Source organism: Bos grunniens, chromosome 18 (genome assembly GCF_055505025.1).
Source record: "Bos grunniens cultivar Pamir isolate PY7600 chromosome 18, Bosgru_T2T1.0, whole genome shotgun sequence".
Classification (NCBI taxonomy): Eukaryota; Metazoa; Chordata; class Mammalia; order Artiodactyla; family Bovidae; genus Bos; species Bos grunniens.
In genome coordinates this window covers 49,206,289-49,222,018 of record NC_141182.1, presented here as the reverse complement: position 1 = coordinate 49,222,018, position 15,730 = coordinate 49,206,289, and the positions used below count along the sequence as shown (strand labels likewise).

The 15,730-nt window shown below is 55.4% G+C and overlaps 2 protein-coding genes and 1 non-coding gene across 6 annotated transcripts; 1 reads left to right on the top strand and 2 right to left on the bottom strand.

Annotated features, from left to right (window-relative positions):
• The first annotated feature begins 142 nt into the window (after nt 1–142).
• TRNAI-UAU (transfer RNA isoleucine (anticodon UAU)) lies at nt 143–235 on the top strand. The gene is given in 2 exon segments: nt 143–180; nt 200–235. It is a non-coding gene; the product is annotated as a tRNA-Ile (tRNA).
• Nucleotides 236–3,082: 2,847 nt separating this feature from the next.
• On the bottom strand, nt 3,083–5,971 carry ZFP36 (ZFP36 zinc finger CCCH-type). Its single transcript, XM_086352451.1, has 2 exons — nt 5,579–5,971; nt 3,083–4,722 (listed from the first exon to the last, which is right to left on the bottom strand). Exons 1-2 carry the CDS (start codon nt 5,600–5,602, stop codon nt 3,769–3,771), a joined length of 978 nt encoding a protein of 325 aa, XP_086208577.1. The 5' UTR covers nt 5,603–5,971; the 3' UTR covers nt 3,083–3,768.
• A 6,093-nt stretch (nt 5,972–12,064) lies between these two features.
• On the bottom strand, nt 12,065–15,611 carry MED29 (mediator complex subunit 29). Of its 4 annotated transcripts, XM_086352454.1 has the most exons (5): nt 15,369–15,611; nt 14,781–14,839; nt 14,139–14,223; nt 13,341–13,481; nt 12,065–12,367 (listed from the first exon to the last, which is right to left on the bottom strand). In XM_086352454.1, exons 1-4 carry the CDS (start codon nt 15,582–15,584, stop codon nt 13,380–13,382), a joined length of 462 nt encoding a protein of 153 aa, XP_086208580.1. In that variant the 5' UTR covers nt 15,585–15,611; the 3' UTR covers nt 12,065–12,367; nt 13,341–13,379. The 4 variants fall into 4 exon arrangements, with proteins under 4 accessions (XP_086208580.1, XP_086208578.1, XP_086208579.1 ...); XM_086352452.1 differs by lacking the exon at nt 13,341–13,481; XM_086352453.1 differs by lacking the exons at nt 13,341–13,481; nt 14,139–14,223.
• Between the last annotated feature and the right edge of the window lie 119 nt (nt 15,612–15,730).

Sequence of the window (15,730 nt, the reverse complement as noted above, 5' to 3'; positions counted from 1 at the left end):
AGCCGGAACTGGTAACACACTTTCTTCTATCGGCCAATCCAAAGATTCCTATTTGTATATGCAAAGTAGAGGCGGAGCTAGCCTCCAAGGTCACGTGGTCAGGAATGACTGAAGGACTTCACGGCACAGGGGTGCGGCCGAAGCTCCAGTGGCGCAATCGGTTAGCGCGCGGTACTTATAGGGCAGTGCGAGCGGAGCGATGCCGAGGTTGTGAGTTCGATCCTCACCTGGAGCAGTTTTTAATTTTCTCTTACCGGGTCATAAATTTGTTCTTATTAATCAACCGAAACATATACGTCACTTAAAAGAATAAACATTTCGATCGTCGGAATTTTTAGGCTGAAAAGAATCCTGGGACTCTGGCTACGATCGGTTAGGGAGTGTTTTCTATTGTGGGGAGGTACAGTTTTCCTCTTCGTCACCAGGGGGTGGTGTTGCCTCTTAGATGTCTGGAAATTTGAGTCGGTCTAAATCTCAGTTTAAGAATTTTGTAGATGTGTCAGGCAGTGTCAGGTCCTCAGCAAACTATGTAAATGACACTGTCTCTTTGTCCATCTTTTTCTATCTTGGATTTTCTTCTTCCAGTTTTATTGCGATATATATAATCGCTGTTAGTTCAAGGTGAACAAAATAATTTTAGATACATGTAAATTGTGAAATAATTACAATGTTTAACATCAATTACCTCATAGTTACTATCGCGTGTGTGTGTGTGTGTGTGTGTGTGTTGGAGTTCTCTCTCCTCGTTTCTGAATCGATTATTTTTTTCAACAAGTTCTGAAGCTTGTGACCACTATGTGACTGGTTCCTGTTTGGGGTTTAGATGTGAGTGATACAGCAGTGACCAAGACAAAGTCCCTGCCTCTGAGGATTTGACACTCAAATGTGAAGGGTTGGGGGGGCGGCTGATTGCTATAAGATTTAAGTAATTTTATATGTTAGGTGGTGATAATAAACATCATGGGAAAAGTAGAGCAAGGTAGGAAGGGGGTTGCAATAATAGTAGTCAGGGACCATCTCTGAGAAAACATTTGAGCAGAGACCTGAAGAAGGGGAGCAAGCTGTTGGGATACTTCGGGGAGTACAACAGAAACAGCCAGTGCAAAGGCCCTGTGGCTGAGGTGCACCGACAAAAGCCATAATGACTAGAGCAAGAGTGACCGAAGATGAGAGCCAGGCTGTGTAGGCGTTGAGGACTTAGGACTTTGGCATTAATGTGTTCTGACTGAGGTGTCATGATAGTTTCCCTTTGGTTGTTTAGTGGGGGAGTGGGGAAGAGACTGAAGGTAAGGGCAGGTGGGGCCAGAGAGGAGTCAGGAGGGTGGGCTGTAACATCTCTTTAGAAAGTGAATCAGACAGGGTTGCTGTTGGTTTGGATTGTGGGTTTGAGGGGGAAAAAGTCAAGAGGACCGGCTCTCTGCACTGGTAGCTGGTGGCAGGTGCTGTTTTCTCAAATAAGGGTTTATTTGTTTCCAAGGGGCAGAGTATCTGTTTTTTTGCAAAGGGAAGAACCCTTTGTGTTACTTCTTGTTCTTTTAGTGTCTGCATGTATCTGCGTAGCTTGCGGTTCCTCTCCAACATTTCTGGGTTTCTGTCTCTCTCTTTCCCCAGCCCTTTCCCAAAACGGAGCCCGGGGACGGGAGGGCTTCGTGGGAGAGGAGATGAAAGGTTAGGGCCCACCAGTGGGCTAAGGGAGAGGGCCAAGGAGTGAGAGGTCAAGGAGGCATGAGGATGGGAGGGGAAGAGATGAGCACTCTAAGAGGGAATGGGGTCGGGCAGAAATGGGGCGAGGAGAAGATGGAACCAAGGGGAAGAAGAGTGTGGGCAGGGAGAGCAGAGTGGAAAGGAAAGGGAGCGAGAAAGGGGAGGGAACTGGAAGTGAAGAGAACAGGGGACAGAGGACGGAGGATGGGGGGAAAGAAGGAAAGGAAAGTAAAAAGAGGAAAGGGCGAGAAGTGCTGGGGGGAGGGGAAGAACTGGAGAGGGTGGGGAAGTAGGGGAGGGGAAGGGTGGCGCAGGAGGGTCTGGCGACGAGGAACTGAAAGGGAGGAGGAGGGGTGAGTTGGGGAGAGGAGAGGGAAGATGGGGTAGAGGAAAAGCAGGGGCAAGGAGAGAAACAGGGGTCGAAGCGGGAGGAGGCCGCGGCGGAAAGGGGCGGGGCGCAGGCGCTGACGCTAGGCAGCTTCCGGGCTCGGTGCGCCGGGCTCCTCCGCCCCAGGGTGGTTCCCGCCGCCTCTTGGCCTTGTATGGTCCGAGGACGCGGCCCTCCCGGGAGCCCCGCCCCGACCGAAACCCACCCTCCCTGGCCTCGCGATCGCCGACTCCCACCCCGCCTGGGGCGAGAGACCGCGAGTTTCCACCGCTCAGAAGCCGAGATTCCGCAATCCCGAGCCTCTCGAATCCCGACAGGCCAAGATTTTGGTATTCGAGATTCAAGGGGCCCGGAAACCCAGAATCTACAGTTCTGCGATTCTTAAACGTTCTAGTGTTAGGTCTCCCGAAGACCAAGTCTGAGATTCCACAGTGTTGAGATTCTAGAATCCTGAGGCTTTCAAGATGCCTCCCCCAAGATTCCGAAAACCTGCGTATCCCAACACTTTTCGGTCCTGGAAGGCCCGGCGGTGGGACCCCAGGACGCCCCGGCTTCCGGGGCGACCCCTCCCCCACCCGCCGCGCCGGCCGCCTGCCTTCGCCCGCCCTGGGCTCAAGCCCCAGCACATTCCGTCCTCCCCACTCCGCCCCGCCCTCCCCCCTCGGCCCCGTGGGGACGGAAACATCTCGTCCCCGCCCGCGCCCTGCCGAGAGCTGGGTCGAGGAGTCCGGCAGGACAGGAGTTTCAGCGCACCCCACGCCCCGGGAACTGGCTCTCCCGGCTCCTCTCGAGTGATCTCACCTGGCCCCGCCCTCTCAGGTGAACTGCTGGGCCCGGTGACGTCACTTCCTGCCAGGTAAGTGCCGCAAGCGCCTTGTCTTTGGGTAGATTTGGAGGAGCTACCCGAGGCTGATTCCACACCGTTTCTAAAAAAGTCCACACCGTCCACCCCTCCAATCTCACTGCCTCAAGACCGCACAACAGCCGGGATTCCAATTTACACACAGATTTCTTTTATTTAAAAATTCCAAAAAACCACAAAAATAAATTTTTAACAATATATATTACTTAATATATTATAGTGTATACTTATAACAATAATTATTCCGTCGTTTCCAATATTACAAAAAGAGGAAGAAAAATACAAGGGAAGCAGACGACCCAATATATATAAATACTATAAAATCTATTAGAATAAATAAAGTCGTCATAAATAAGGGGCCCAAAGGCGGGGGTGGGAGAGCCGGGCGTTGGCAATGGCTTTGGCTACTTGCTTTTGGAGGGAAGTTTGAGCACCAGGATTCCCTTTCAGGTGAGGCTCCAATCACCAGACACTGGAGCCTCAGGATCTAGGAAGAACTGGAAGGGGGCATTGGGGGCTTAATATTCACAGCATTGGGCAGGGGTGAAGTTTGAGAAGAGGCTTACTACCTCCCTCAAACTTGCTACATTTTTTTTAAAGACCCCATAAAACACTCCTTCCCGAACAGCCTGCACGCTGAGGACCTGCCCCAGCGCGGGGGTCAGGGGAGTGAGTTAATGCACTTTGGAAGGTGGGGAGAAATACATGATTACGAGTCCCTCAGTCCCCTACAGCCCCGGGACCCCTTGTGGAACCCACGCACGAGAAATGGCCCCCCTTAAGATCCAGCTGATCTGTACTAGGCAGGCATTTGTCACTCCGAAACGGAGATACGATTGAAGATGGGAAGTCGCCGGGGGGCGGCAGGTGGCTGAGGTGGCCCAAAAACCCCAGCCTCAAAGACAGGTGAGTCGGATCCCCCCAGGCTGCTGCCGCTGCTGGCATATTCGTCGGGATCAGATCCCAGGGAGTGTGCAGAAGGGCTCCGAGCTAGGCCACCCACAGGCCCCCAGACGCTGTTGGGGGTGGCCCTTCGGCAGGAAGGGCAACAGGCTGGGGTGGGGTCCCTTCGGGACACAGGTGTCCCTGGGGCAGCAGAGAAAGCAGAGGGTGAAAGTAGAAGGTCCCCGGGTGGTGGTGGTGGGGAGCTGGAGGGCGAGAAGGACCATGAGGACACGGAAGGGCCTGCTAGGCTTGCTGGTGGTGGCGAGGTTCGGCGGCCGGAGGGCAGCCCTGAGAAGCTGATGCTCTGGCGCAGCACATGGGGATGGCCGGGGGCAGCCAGGTCCTCGCTGGGGTTGTGGATGAAGTGGCAGCGCGAGCCGTAGGGGCAGCGACCCTGGAGGTAGAACTTGTGGCAGAGCTCCGTCTTATACTTGGGGTGGCGACTGGCCTGGCGCAGCTCACCCAGGCCATGAGCAAACTGGCACTTGGCCCCATAGCGGCAGCGCCCGCTTTCTGAGAAGGTCCGACATAGCTCAGTCTTGTAGCGGGATGAGGTGGTGGGAGTGGCGGTAGGCGAGGTGGGTGAGGGTGACAGCTCCGAACTGGGTCGAGGAGCCAGGGGCGCAAAGCCTGGGGGTGGGGGCACCCAGCCGCAGCTGCGACCCTCCACCAGGCTGGTGGAGCGGCCAGGCAGGCGGGCAGCGACCTCAGGCAGGCTGGAGTCGGATGAGCTGAGGCTCCAGGGTCCCGAGGAAGCCCAGCTGGTGCTGGACTCAGTCTCTCCGAGGTCGGATGGCAGTTCAGGGCTCAGCGACAGGAGGCTCTGTGGAAACAACGATCGGTTAAGACACCGAAAATACAGGGTGACGCCCCGCCCCAGCTGCAGGGCAACTAAGGGCTTGCCAGTCCGGTTTGTGGGCTCCCGGCCTCAGCCCCACCCGCCCTAAGGAAAAAAAACAACAACTCGGGTTCCGGATCTCAAGGATCCCGATTTGGAGGTTTATTCGCGACTTAAGTTTATCCCGAGGGACTCAGGAATCTCGGCTCTCCCGGCTGGATCAGAGGGGCCCTAAAGTCAGGACAGACCGCTGTCCTCCAATTTTTTAAGCCTCTGGGCCTCTCGGGATCTGACCCCGCTCATCGGTTTCTCCAATTTCACAAGTGGAACAGGGGGCAAAATTAAGCCAGGAGTCCGGATCTCTTCGGGTTTAGAGTTCCAAGATCCTCTGGGGCAGGGAGCGAAGAGACAGAAGTCGGATCCCGCTCACCCGGAGACTCCAGCCCAAGAAACGCCTCCGCGCAAAACCGCGCCCTCAGCAACTACTCGGGTAAGCCAGGTGTGGGGGCCATTTCCGCCTCCAGACAGCCCCGGTCTGAGAAAAGTTCTCCAGCTTTCCATCTCCGAGGGCCACCCCACTCGTGTTGGGGCCGAGACCAGAAAGCCACAGGCTCCATTTTCATCCCCAGAGGATCACACTGATCTGATACGGGAGGCAGGAACCCCGGGCCGGTGTGAAGCGCTACAGAGTTCCAGTTTGAGAAGGGAAACCGGTGGCGGGGGTGGGGAGGGGGGGGGGCGGGTCCGGGGCGGGAATTTGTTTGCGGCCTTAGAAAGCCCTGGTTTGAGAAGGGAGTCAGGTGTTGCGGACGTCGGGGTGCCGATCAGTTGGGGGGCTCACCTTGTAGATGGCGGCGAGATCCATGGCGGCGCAGATGGCCGAAGGATGTGGAGCCAGCAGAAAGTGGGAGCGCTGAAGTCACGCTGCGGCGGAGTGGAAGAGCCGCCACTTTTATTTGACCAGGGAGGGGGCGGGGCCAAGGGGAGTTGGCCCGGGAGGGCGGGGCCAGGAGGGGCGCTTCCCGGACGCGCGCCCCTAGCGCAGCAGGGCCGGCCCGGGTTCGGAGCCCTTCCGCCTGGACCCCGGCCCGAATTCGCCTGAGCGGGGCCCGCGGGCGGTCGCGACCTCGCGGGGAGTGCGTGGGGGTGGGGGTGGGGGTGTCGGCCCAGTTTTCAAGGCTGGAGACTGAGGCGCGGAGAAGGGAACTGGGACGGAGGTGGGGGCAGGGCTCCCGGGGGAATTGACAAGGGCAGAGGCGGAGAGGGCGTGCGCGCGCGACACTGACCGACAGGGGAGGGGAGAGGCGAACCGAGAGCAAGAGAGAAATGGAGGGACGCAAAGAGAAAAACATGGGGACACACACACACGGGGGGAGCTACGCACACAGGGAGACATGCACAGAGGAGGAGAGACAGGGTGAGAAGAGGAGGGGAGGTGGGAAGGCAGAACTTGAAAAGACGAGACGTAGACAGTCCCCAAAGAGACAAATTCAGAGCGAGAAGCGTGAGGGAGGGAGAGTCACAGAAACAGAAGGGGCGAAAACTGGAAGAAACAAACATCCACAGACAGAAATCCGCAGGAGCAAAACAGTGAGAGAAGACGCCCCCCCCCCCCCCCCAATCCTGGACGGTCTTGCTCCCGAACTGCCCAGATCCTGAGACCTGGACCGCCCTCTTCGCCCCCACTCACGAGGATTGGGGGTGAGGTGGGGTCCCACACACCTGGTGAGGTTGGAAAGGGGCGTCATTTCCCAAATACAGGACCGCTGCGTCCTCTCACCCTCACACAAATACTGGCGCTTCTGGTGGCTTCCTCTGGGCTAGGCACAATTGCAGAAAGTGTCTTACATACATACATTAACTCAAGGAGGTATTATGCCCATTTTACACACAGGGAAACCCAGGCCAGAAGAGGCCAAGTTATTCTCCTGTTAGTGAATGGCATTAGCCTAATACCAGGACCTTAAATCATATTTTAAAAAGTTTGCACTCGAAAACTCAAGATTGGAAAAGGGGAAATCTTTTATTATGGTGGAGGGTTTCTTTGCTGGAAAGCTGTCTCAAATGGAAGGAACGGATCATCCCCAACTGATGGTCGGATGGGTCTCTCATAAAGGGATGTGCCTTGAAAGAACTCTGCGTTTGCAGAAATGACTCCCCTCATTGACAAGTCTTTTATTGTCAAGGAGTTGGCCTGAGTGATGCTCTCTTAAGATACGGTGAAAACACTAATTTTTAAAGGGGGTCTCCAGAGCTGGCTGCCCTGACTGAAAAAACGGTGGTAGAAATAAATCATTGCCACGGAGTGCAGTTATTATGGTGGAAAGTTCATTCTTGCAGGTTGTGACCGCGGACTGCGGGCTTGTATTGAGGTGAGGAGATTCTGCTAGGCTCGCTGATCTGCCCGTCCGACAGAGCACGGGGGAATCCCTGGTGCGGCGCTTTCTCGGGCTGAGGGGCCTTCCCGGCCGGTCCCGTGAGCTGGGCGGCTGCGGGCGGCTCTGGCACGGTTGCAGCCTCCCTCTCGCCAGTGACTCACTCACAAGGGGCGGGGGAGGGGGGCTTCCTGGAAGCCGTGACGAGGAGGCTCGACCCGGACGCCCGGGTTCCTCTCTGTAACCAGGGTTTTGGTCGCCTGTAAACAGAGGCTTGAGGACTACGGGAAAAGGAGGGAAAAGGGAGATGCCCGGCACCCGCCGCCCAGTTGGGCTCCAAATCCCTGTGCTCGTAGTCGGACTAAGGGGCGGGAGAACGAGAGATGGGAGGCATTCTGGGGTTCCTAGGGGCCGGCTCGGCTCTGGCCGCTATCCTGGAGGAGGGAATACCAGTTTCGATTCCCTGGAGACGGGGAGCAGTTCCCATCCCTGACTCAGGCTGATCCCCTCCCCTCTTCCATATGCTGAGTCATCGGCTCGAGGGCCAGGGCGCTTCGGCTTGGGAGATTCTCAAAAGAGACTGGAAGGGGCTTTGCGCGCCGAAGGACTGAGCACCCGTCTAAACACTAACAGGGGCGGGGGTACTAAGAGCCCCGACCTCTGCCCCTCCTTGCTTAGATCAAGGGGTTCGGGTTTCCAAGCCGCCTCCTCGCTCAGACCCAGGAGACCCGGCTCCCAGGCCGTGGCTTCACCAGACTCAGGAGTCCTGGTTCCCAGCCACCCTGTCTCTCAAACGCAGGAGTCCGAGCCCCCCCGCCCCGCCCCGCCCCCAACCCCTCTCTCCGATTGAGGAGCCAGGCTCCCATCCCCCCCTCCACCCCGTCCAGGCCTCAGGAGTCCCAGCTCAGGAGGAAGTTCAGGGCAGGACTCCGCCCAGCTCCCCACGTAGCCAGCGGGAAAATCCGTGGCCTCGGCGAAAGCCGGGAATCCCCTCTGGAATGACGGTGGGGAAGGGGATGGCCGGGGTCCCCCGCGGGGTGCAGGGGGGCAGGTCCCGGGCGGGCTGGCCGGGGGGGGGGGGGAAAGGGGCGGAAACCAGAGAGGCTAAAAATACAGCGAGCGCTTCCGGCCTAGGGGGAGGGGAATGGAGAGCAGAGTTTCCAGAAAAACAAGCGGGGACGGGAAACGCGGGGGTGTGAGAGCCGGCGCGAGTGCGCGGGCGAGCTGGGGACTGTGTACGCGCTGCACGTGTGACCTGGTCCCGTGTGCTCCTGGCGTGATTGACTGGCGGGAGCCGTGTGCGCAGCTGCGCGGGCCCAGCGGCTGGTGTGCCGTGCGGTGCGTGTGGACCGCGTGAGCGCCGCATGTGCGAAGGGGGGCTGCCCTGGAGCGACTGGGTGTGTGGTGGGGCAAGTAGGTGTGGGACACAAATGAGCCCACTGTCCTATGTTAAGGCCGTGTCCTTACAACCCTCTGACACCGCTCTGTGCTTACTCTCACCATCGCTGGGTGAGGGAGTGTGTACTCAAACGTAACTGCCTTTGAAGTGGCATCCCGTGAGAACTTGTGACTTCCATACCTACCTGCACATGTGTGGAGCTCTGAACCACCATGGGATCTGGAGTGACTAAGAGCTGGGAACTCCTTGAGGGAGGCCGCTGAGGGTGACTGTGTGTCCTTGGGGGTGATGAGGAGCCGTGAGCACACAGCTTGGGAGCTGAGGGTGTGTGTGAGAGCCTGTGTGGCTCTAGGTGGCTTGGCTGTGTTCAAGACCTCTGGAACTGTGTGGTTATCAGATGTGTGAATACTGTTCCTGTGTTTGTGTCCTTGGGGTGTAGCTGAAAACACCCAGGAGGCTAGTGTCTGGAAGCAGTTCCTTTGTGGCCAGATCACAAGGCAGTGAAACTGGTGAACTTTGGTCCTTGACGTCTGCAGCGCATGATGGGAGGGTGGCTGGCGCACTCCTGCTCCTCTCGGTGGCCTCCGTGGGCAGAGCAGGGGCAAAAAGGCAGGCACACTTGAACCTGAGAGGCCTTATCTAAAGCCAGCCTCACTGCTTTTGATAACGTTTAGCTGAGGGCAGGGCTGAGTCAGCTGGTGATGGGCAAAGTCTGAGATGGGGTAGGAGATAGCGGCTTAAGTAGTAGTTAGACGGTTGTTTGTGTATTCGCATGGTTGGATTGTTCCTTGAGTCTGTTTGTGGGACTGTCCCTGGGACTGAGACACCATGATTGCAGGATGGCGGGTCACGCTGTTGTCTACTAGAGAAGAGGGGTTGTGTGTGCCTGTTTCTCCCTGGTCTGGTTTGCCCTGTGCAGCTGTGCATCTCATGTACACCCTTCCCTGGAGTGGGTGGTTGTGCACCAGGCTGTACAATCTTCCTCTGGGCCTGCTAATCCAGTAAGAACCTTCACTAAGGTCCTCTTCTACCCTGGCTCTTCACTGTGGTCCTGGCATCCACGTTATTCCATCAATGCACCAGCACAGCTCTGCCTCAGGCAGGGCCTCTGCACTTGTTCCCTCTGGAATGTCCAGGACTTACTCCCTTTAAGTTCACTCCAGTACTGCCTTCTCAGGGAGGCCTTCATGACCTGGGTCAAGGATTAGAAAAGGTTTAAAAATAACCTTGTTATCCATTTAACAAATAATAAATACATCCATGGGGTCACAAAGAGTTGGACACAACTGAGCAACTGAATCAACAAAATACGTGTACAATCCATTTACCCCCCCAACCTAAACTCTCAAACTTTCATGTTTTCCAATAAAGTAACATAATTCTCCATGTGCAAACCTTACACCTTTAGATCTATTCCTAAATACTCCCCCTCCCCCCCCCCACCCCCATTCTACTTCTGGTCTCACCTCTCTGGTTTATTTTCTTTCTTGGAACTTCTCAGTGCCTGACACACTGTGTTTTACTTTATCACACTTAACTGTCACTGAAGTATCAGCTCCAGCAAGGCAGGGCTCTTTGGTTCACACTATACAGGGCCTGGCCCCAAACAGATGCATAGCGAATGCGTGTTGCATGAACTCAGCTTCCTGGTGCACAGTTCCCACCCTGTGTGCTGCTCAACTGTGCATCTATCACCCCGCTGCCCACCAGGTGTCTCCCGTCTGTATGCTGGCATGTGGTTTTCGGCACTGCTGGGTCCGGGGTCAGGGCTGCTGGGATGTCCTGCCCCCATGTGTGCGTGATGCTGTGTTGATGCCACCTCACAGGGCCAGCGGTGCCTCACTGAGTGTGTGGGCCTGTGGACTGACACATCTCTACCACTGTGTGCTGTGTGCCCCCAGGCTGGAAGCCAACAGGCTCTCACGGGGAAAGAGTGTTGTAGGCAGATAATTGTTATCATGTTGGGTGGAACTGGGACTTTGTTTTTGTGTTGATTTGGAGATTAAGTGTGGTTAAGGAGATGTGTAGGGGTGCCAAACTGACAAGGTTATGATGGTCAGTTTTATTTGTCAACTTGGCCAGGCTACAGCTCCCAGTTATTTAATCTAGATGAGGCTGTGAAGGAATTTTGTGGATGTGATTCAAGTCTATAATCAGGTGACTTTAAGCAGATTATCCTAGAAGATGTGGGGAGTCACATGGGTGGGGGACTGATCTAGTCAGATAAATGGGCAGAGCTGTGGCTTCCTCTCAGAAGAAATTCTCCCTGTGGACAGCAGCTTCAGCTTGTGCCCGAGAGGTCTGCTGCCCTGCCTGGAGCTTGCCCTCTGTGCCTGGCACTTCAAGGAAGGTCAGGGAGAAAGGGAAGGAACTGCTGGGATGTACACACACACACAAGAGCTGGCCATTTCCCAGAACTCCAGTGTGGGGACTTGGGCTCTGGGTGATTTGCAAGGCTCCGTGGTTCTGGATGTTCTGCACTGATGTGGGGTCCAGGACAGCAGACCTCTAGGCGGTGCCATGGGAACCAGGGTACAGAAGGTTCTGGGTGGGGCCATCCGTCCCCCAACCAGGCTGAGTCACTTGGACCTTTCACACCCCACCAGCTGGGCCTGAGCTGGTAGCTCCGCCCTACACTTGCCCAGGCCTGACGGCCATGGCTGAGCTCCCTGAAGCTGCCTCTCAGGGAAGTGGGGAGCCCGGTGGGGTACACTCTTCCTGAAGCCTCCTCCTCAAGGTCTGCTTCCCGGAGCTGAGGCCAAGGTGCCTGGGTTCTTCCCCAGGACTGATGATTCATCCCTGCTGGGGCCTTTTCACTTCTCCTTTGGGGCTAAAAATACAGGGACCCAGGCATTCAGCTGGGCTGGCTTCACCGCGGATTGCATAACACCCCTTGTTTGAGTGCTGCTGACGCAGGCCCTGGGTATGGGGGGGGTGCCGCGCTGGGTTGCTCCCCGACTGGGACTGGGCATGCTGTCAGGGCCCAGACCTTTCACTTCCCTTTTTTGGGTCAAGCAGACTGGGGGGTTGAGCTGACATGAGAGGTGCTGGGGATTGCTGGGTGTGGCTATGGCCCCTGGAAACGAAGCTCCTTCTAGCCCCAGGTGACCTTGGTGTTCTGGCTTCCTTTCGGGAACTGTGCATAGACAGAGAATCCCAGTTAGGAGCTGGGGACAGTCCCAATTAGCAAAGGGGCACTGGGCAAGAGATGGTCAGAGACAGGGAGATGGGAACAAAAGATCAAATGACAGAAGACACCAAGAGAAACAGCTAGGAAAAGGAGCAGACACAGAGACCACCCCCCCGAACTGGGACAGAATCAGAATGGACTGAGGGAGAGGGGCCCAGTCAGGGCTCCACAACTAGGCTAGGTAGGGGGAGACCCCCTGGAAGAGATCACCAAGGAGCACAATCCAAAGTCCACCCTCAGCCAAGGATGAGAAGACAGCCGGCAGAGGCAAGGCCCCGCCCTGCGCGCGCCTTGCTGGCCTCTGCTGCCCCCTGCTGGCGCCGGCCGCAGTGTTCAGGCAGGAAGAAAAGCCAGAGACAAAGATGCTTTGAAGCCACTCTTCATTCCCTCCCTGTCCCTTCCCCCACTCCCAGCCCTGCTAGCTCACAGGGTGCCTCCAGGGCCCGTAGGTGGTGCAGGCGTCTTGCCTGTGACCTTGTTGGCGCAGTCCAGCAGGGCAGTGTGAATGTCCTTGGCACAGGCAATCTGGGCTTTGATGACTGCCAGGTACTGTGGGTAGGGCAGGCTGTCAGGCTGGACGGCATCAGGTTTGGTGGCTGTGGGCACCAATGTTGGAGAGTGCTTGGCACTGTCACAGCTCTGTGACAGACACTCATGTGCCAGGCGCTGTGGACAGCAAGCAAAGTGCAGCATTAGCCTCACTCCAGGTACTGCCAATCCCACCCCTAGCGCCAGCCTGGCGTAGGCTTTTCAGCATCTGGAATCCTGGGGTCTTGGGGTCAAAACTTGGCCCTGCCACTCACTTGCTGGGTAACCTCAGGCATGTGGCTTCTCCTCTCTGGGCCTGTTAACTCCGCTGGAAAAATGGGTTTGATAAGTACTTCTGCTACCTCATAAAATGAGAATGGTGAGCGCAGTGTGTGAGACACAAGCACAGGTCCTGGCAAGTTATTTAAGTGCTAGTTGATGGATGTCAACTACTATTATTGTGACTCTCCTAACCGTAGGCTTGGCATTGACACTGGCTTCTCTGGTGGCACCTGCCCCTCCTAGTTTTCCTTCTACTTCTCTGGCTAGTTCTTCTAGATGTTTCTTAAACTACCTAAGCCTTAAGTGCGGCAATTCCCGAATCCTGTCTCCTCCTCTCATTCTCATGCCCTCTAGGAGGTGTCTCACCCACATACATACCACTCTGCTCTGAACTCTGCACTGATGTGCCCACCTCCCCTAATATTCCAGAGCTCCTATACTCTACCCCTCAAACCACTCCCCTTCCTGGGTCCTTGTCTCAGGGACGGTTCTACCATCCAAACCAGACCCCTGGGCCTCATCTTGGAGACTCCTCCCACAGCCCATCAGTCCCACTGCCCAGGCACAAAGCCTTCTGAGTATCTCTTCCACCTGCCCTTCCCCACTTCCTCAGGACTCCACCCTGGTGAAACCTGATGGCTCTTGAATGCTGCCATGGGCCCCCAGCCTCCACTCTAAGCCCCCCGAACCGATCCCTCATTTGGTGACCAGAAGCATACCCCTAAAAAAACAAATGGGTCGATGTTTTTCCTTGCTTGAAACCCTCCATGGCTCCCTAGCAACCTCGGGGCTATATTCAAAATCCAACAAGCCCCAGTGCCTACCATACCTTAGCCAGACTGAATTTCATGACATTTTTAAAGGGAACTTAAAGCAGAAGCTGTTCCTCTTGGTTGGAACATCTTTCTACCACTACGAAGCTCCTCAAACTGCGTTTTCCTTCAAAATCCAGTTCAAAATGATGATGACGCTATAAGATAAAACATTTGCCACTTGTCTAGTACCATGTTAAATGTTTTACATGCAAGATCTTGCCGAGTCCTTCTCCAAAATCCATTTTCCAAAGGAGGAATCCAAGGTTCAGAGGTAGAGATTGGTGGTCCCTCTGACTTCAAAGGCTGCGCTCTGAGCCATCTGCCTCCTCTCAACTCCCACCCTTCTTCCCTTTTTGTTCCAGCCTTGGCTCAGATGTGCTCTCTACTAGTAGTCTATCCTGAGCCACCTCCTCCTTAGACCCACCCTAGGTGAGGTCAGGTGCCATCTCTGGACGTCTATAGCCCTCTTATTTTAACCCTGCCCCCTCTGCCTGCCCCTCACCCCCACAACCCAGCCCTGAGCCTTCTGCCCAAGCTTCCCCCTTCATGGTCTTCCATGTCTTGAGCTTCTCCTGTCAGAGCCCTGACTCTGAGCTATCACTGCTGGAGGATATATTTGTCACCCACTGAACTGGAAGCTCCGTGAAGGCAAGGACTGGGCAACTTTCTGTCCCCAGTATCAGGTGCAGTATCCACACAGGTCTGGGCCACAGGAGGTGCTCAGTGAGCATTTGTCAACTGACTGAATGAAGGTTCCTGAAGCCCAGGAACTGAGGTAGTTGTGGTCACCTGGTGGCTAGGAGGCCCCTTACCAGGCAGAGCTCTAGCTGGTCACAAAGTGCATAGAACTCTTCCAGACACTTGTCAAAGCGCTGAATGGGTCCATCGCTGCTCTTTCTACAGTCCAGGAGAAGAAGGTGGGAGATGGATTTCCAGTCTCTGGGACTAAGTGACTACCCAACCAAGTATCCAACAGAAAACCATGTATAGGCCCAGGAGACCCAAAGCAAGACTTGCTGCTGCTAAGTCGCTTCAGTCGTGTCTGACTCTGTGCAACCCCATAGATGGCAGCCCACCAGGCTCCCCCGTCCCTGGGATTCTCCAGGCAAGAACACTAGAGTGGGTTGCCATTTCCTTCTCCAATGCATGAAAGTGAAAAGTGAAAGGGAAGTTGCTCGGTCGTGTCCGACTCTTAGTGACTCCATGGACTACAGCCTACCAGGCTCCTCCGTCCACGGGATTTTCCAGGCAAAAGCACTGGAGTGGGGTGCCACTGCCTTCTCCGAAGCAAGACCTAGGGGACAGTTAATAGTAGAAGGGGCAAAAAGGGCAAGGCCAGGGGGTAGGGAGTAGGCTTCAAAATAAAGAGAAAAGAGGGATGGGTGGGGTACAAGGGGGATGTTTTTGAGACTAGGATGGAGATACTGACATCCTGGAGAAAGGGGAGTACTCACTGCCCATTGTCAATGTTAGTGTTCTGAATCAGGTTCTGGGCTGCAACCTTCATCAAGGTCTAAAGAGGAAAAAGGGGGGGAAAAAAGGTGTGGGAGATGAAGAAACACAAGAGGACACTTTTGGTAGATCTTCACTCTTCCTTAAGATACAGCCAATCTCAGGCCTCCTCTTCAGTTGTTACTTCTCCTCCTATCACTGCAGAGTAATTCCAACTTCCATTCCTTTACAGCAATTGCTATATTTTTCCAGAGGCCCCCTTTCTCTTGCCAGTAATTTCCCAGACATACCTTAGGGTCCTCCCTCACCCACCAGTCACAGTCAGTCAAGGCCAGTCCTTTCCTCAGGCTTTAACGTCTAGAGCTAGGTTTTTTCTTTAAATTCCCTCCAACTCGAATTCCGGTCAGTCTCAAACTCAAGATTCTCTCTGATCCCACCTTACACTGTCAATCCACAGAACTTCGCTTTGGCATCACGAAGACAGTCTCATTCCTCTTCCCTTCTTAACGCTTCTTTTGCTCTCTCCCGGACTAAACAATCCCTCCGCCCACCCCCCGGATGGCAGAGAGCCAAATCTCCCAACCCATCACCTGTAGACTCTCCTTCAGCTGCGGGATGAGCATCTTATAGCGCTGCACAGGATCGAAGTCCTGTTGCTGTTGCTGCAAAAGCCCGCTCTGGGCAGGTCCCACAAGTTGTGCTGGTGGTTGTGGCTGCTGCTGGGGGCCCGACCCACCAGCTGAACCTGGACCCGACACACTGGCGGTAGAAGTAGTCGCTGAAGCCTGCTGTTGGGATGCAGCCATCTTCTTCGCCTCGCGCACAGGAAGTGCGTCACAAGTGCGTCTTCCCGGTTTCTTTTTAGCGTCTTCGTCTCTGAGCCCTGTTTGCTGATTAGCTCCGCCTCCCAAACAATACAATCAATGAGAGGAAAGAACCCACCCTCCAACTC

Coding starts and splice junctions, on each gene's coding strand:
- ZFP36 (XM_086352451.1), bottom strand. CDS start 5,602: ATGGATCTCGCCGCCATCTACAAG. Junction 4,723..5,578: donor ATCTCGCCGCCATCTACAAG/GTGAGCCCCCCA, acceptor TTGTTTCCACAG/AGCCTCCTGTCGCTGAGCCC.
- MED29 (XM_086352452.1), bottom strand. CDS start 15,584: ATGGCTGCATCCCAACAGCAGGCTTCAGCGACTACTTCTACCGCCAGT. Junction 14,224..14,780: donor ACTAACATTGACAATGGGCA/GTGAGTACTCCC, acceptor CCTGGACTGTAG/AAAGAGCAGCGATGGACCCA. Junction 12,368..14,138: donor ACCAGCTAGAGCTCTGCCTG/GTAAGGGGCCTC, acceptor TGCTGTCCACAG/CGCCTGGCACATGAGTGTCT.